The 2937-nt window shown below is 67.7% G+C and overlaps 1 protein-coding gene across 1 annotated transcript; it reads right to left on the bottom strand.

The window, feature by feature from the left end:
- Positions 1-477: 477 nt before the first annotated feature.
- MNEG_14997 (Putative diflavin flavoprotein A 3) lies at positions 478-2311 on the bottom strand (the record flags this gene model as incomplete). The annotated part of the gene is made up of 5 exons (XM_014036532.1): positions 478-552; positions 714-884; positions 1389-1490; positions 1818-1886; positions 2117-2311. The coding sequence occupies 5 exons, from the start codon at positions 2309-2311 to the stop codon at positions 478-480; spliced, it is 612 nt and encodes a 203-aa protein (XP_013891986.1).
- Between the last annotated feature and the right edge of the window lie 626 nt (positions 2312-2937).

Raw genomic sequence — 2937 nt, 5'->3', positions numbered from 1 at the left:
GTCCACTCGTCTGTGTAGCACGGCAAGTACGGTGGCCGCGGGCGCTTGCAATATGGGGCACGTGCTCACACGGCTGGTTAAAATTCTCGACGGGCGCGTGCGGCACACCAAAAAACATGGCCAGACTGGGCCAAGTCATGGGCAGATGAGATCAGGCACCACATCCAACTCCAACACGACAGCAGCTTTATTTCTCCACGCTCAGTGTTCCTCGCGCCGCTCGCCCTCCCGCCTCACATATATTTTGAAACAACTCGCGAGTGCAAAACAGCGTTCGACCGCCGGCAGCAACAGCGTACGCAGCGCCGCCAAAGCGACCGAAATCCATCAACAGTCGTCGACGCACCCAGACACCAGCTTCAGTCAGCACCAACGCGCGGCAAACCTTCCTGGCTGCCACCAAAAGACTTGGTGGACCCCAGACAGCAGTGCTGATAACATCGCCGCCGGGCAGGCGGGTCAAGGGGGGTTCACTCATCAATAGTAGTTGCCGACCTTGCGGTGGTGGACAGCCGTGATCGCGTCGCTGTTCATGACGTCACCGCATGTCACCTGCACATGCAGAGCAAGCCAGGAGGGGGTCGTGGTTGGATGAACGAAACAGCATGGGGAAATCCGGCAGGAGGGGGCCGCCGTCGATGTGCGCGCCCGCTCGCCATCAACGCCCCACTCGACGCGGCTTGCGGCTCCCAGCCGCGGCGGACGGCGCCGACGGACGGCGCTGCACGGGACGGCATGTGTGAGGAGGGGATGCAGCAGCGCGCCTGGGCGTAGGTGATCCAGTGGTCGGGGGTCTCCATGCGGCTGACCACGGTGCACTCGATGTAGGCGATTGCGTCCTTGAGCACGGGGGAGCCGTTGGTGGCTGCAAACCACTCAATGCCCTGCAGGCAGGGCGCGGCGTGGCGCGTTGCAAGCATTGAGGGGTGGGACGTTGCGGGCGGAACGGACAAGGGGCGGCTGCGTAGGTGTGCTGTTTTACATGTGTGTGGGTGTGTGAGTGCGAGTGTGTGTGTGTATGTGTGTGTGTGTGTTTGGGTGGGTGGAGGTCAGGGGCCACCAACAGCCACGCGGCTGCCGGCAGGGCAGCGCGTAATGCCGCCAACACCTGGGATGAGGGGTGGTGTACGTTGAAGCGCCGCAGCGCCGCGGCGGGGCGCGCTGCCAGCGCGGCGACGCGGGGCCCCGCCCCGTGGGCCGAAATCCCGCGCCCGCCCCTCCTCGCGGCCCCTCGCGGCGCCCTTCCCAACGGACGCCCCGCCGCGCTCGGCTGCGCCCGCCGCGCTCGTCCGCTCCTTATCGCTCTCCGTCCCTCCCAAGCTCGGCGCCTGAACCCGCCCCTCCGTGCCTTACAACTCGCACCGCCCCCCAAGGGGACCTGCCCGCACCTGGAAGCGGTCGGCGCCGGCGGCGAAGCGCTTGAGGAAGTGCTTCATGAGCGGCTCAAAGGTGCCCTGGCCCAGGCAGTTGAGCACGAAGCGGTCGCCGACCTGGCGGGTGGGCGGTTTTTTGGGGAGGGAAGGAGGGAAGGAGGGAAGGAGGGAAGGTTGGTGGCGTTGAGCGGGGGCGCAAGGCGCTCAGCGGGGGCAAGGGCGTGAGAAACCTCTCCATCTCTCTCTTTCTCTATCTCTCACTCACACACACTCACACACACAAACGCGCGCGCGAGCGCGCACGCCGTGCCGCCCTTCCCATCAACTTCCTGGACCCCCTCTTTCGCTCGCATTCGAACCGCGTGCGCCCCTCAAGCAAAACGGCCTGCGCTTCCCTCCCCATCGCGCGCCGCGCAGCAGCCGCCCCTGACCCCGCCCACCCACCTGCATCATGGACTCGATGGCGCGGTCCTTGGCCACAGCAATGGTCAGGCCCAGAGGCTCAAAGCTTGCCTGGTCATCAAGGCGGGGGCCACAGTGTTGGGGGCGGGAGGGGGGGAGGTAAGCCCAGCAGCGCGGTGAGGTGCAAGGGGGCACAAGGGGGCAAGAGCCACGGCGGGAGCAGCACCTCATCAGGCGGCTGGCCGGCTGGCGGAACGCGCGTGCGCGGGACGATCCGCCGAGGAGGCCCGAGGCGGCCGGCCGGCGCGAGCCCTCCCGGCCGCGCGTGCGCGCGTTCGCACCTGCGCCACCCAGGACGCGATCATCGCGCTGCGCGCGTTGTTGTGCGCGGCGGTCACAATGTACAGCCCAGACGCCAGGCGGCCCAGGGCCTTGGCCACGTCGGGGGCCATGGCGGCCTTCTTGCGGGCGATGGTGTCCTTGACGGTCAGGGCCTGGGCGGGGTGGGAGTGGGGGCAGAGATAGATATGGTGCATCACATCGGAGATCGCGAAACAAGTCACTGGTGGCAGTTCAGCCCGTTATGGATTGAAGGAGCCGTGGCGCGCGGTGGAGAGGTCGCACGCGCGGCTGCACGGCAGCCGGCGAGTGCCTCGCAGCCTGGCAAGGGCGAGCAGAAGGGGGTGAGAGTGGGCGGAGGCGCGTTCCCCTGCCAGGCGGCGCACCTGCGCCAGATCGGTGCCCGCCTCCTCAAACTGCTGGTACAGCACCTGGGGGTCATCAAGGACGGAGGGGGAGTGCGGGCAGAGCGCGGGTGGGCGTGAGCACAGGAGTGTGCGCGGCACAAATGACGTGAGCACCGACAGAGTGCGGGCACGGGGATGGAGGACCGGCCGATTGCGTGCTTGCGGCCTCACACGCTGCAGCCTCCAGCGCCCCCTCTTACCCCCCAAACAGCGTTGATGGGGGCCCCTTGCTGTTGGCCCTGCGCCCGCCCACCAGGAAGGCAGCCGTTAGCCCCCGCTCGCACCCACGCACTCACATCCGCCCCCGGCCGCCGCACGGACGCACCCGGCTGCTTTCCTTCTGCCACGCTTCGACCGCGCGCACAGCGCGCGCGCTCACCCCTCTGGCCGCGACATTCACCCACACGCGTCGGAGC

Source organism: Monoraphidium neglectum (genome assembly GCF_000611645.1).
Source record: "Monoraphidium neglectum strain SAG 48.87 unplaced genomic scaffold scaffold04942, whole genome shotgun sequence".
Lineage (NCBI taxonomy): Eukaryota > Viridiplantae > Chlorophyta > Chlorophyceae > Sphaeropleales > Selenastraceae > Monoraphidium > Monoraphidium neglectum.
This window is presented reverse-complemented; position numbering and strand designations above follow the sequence as displayed.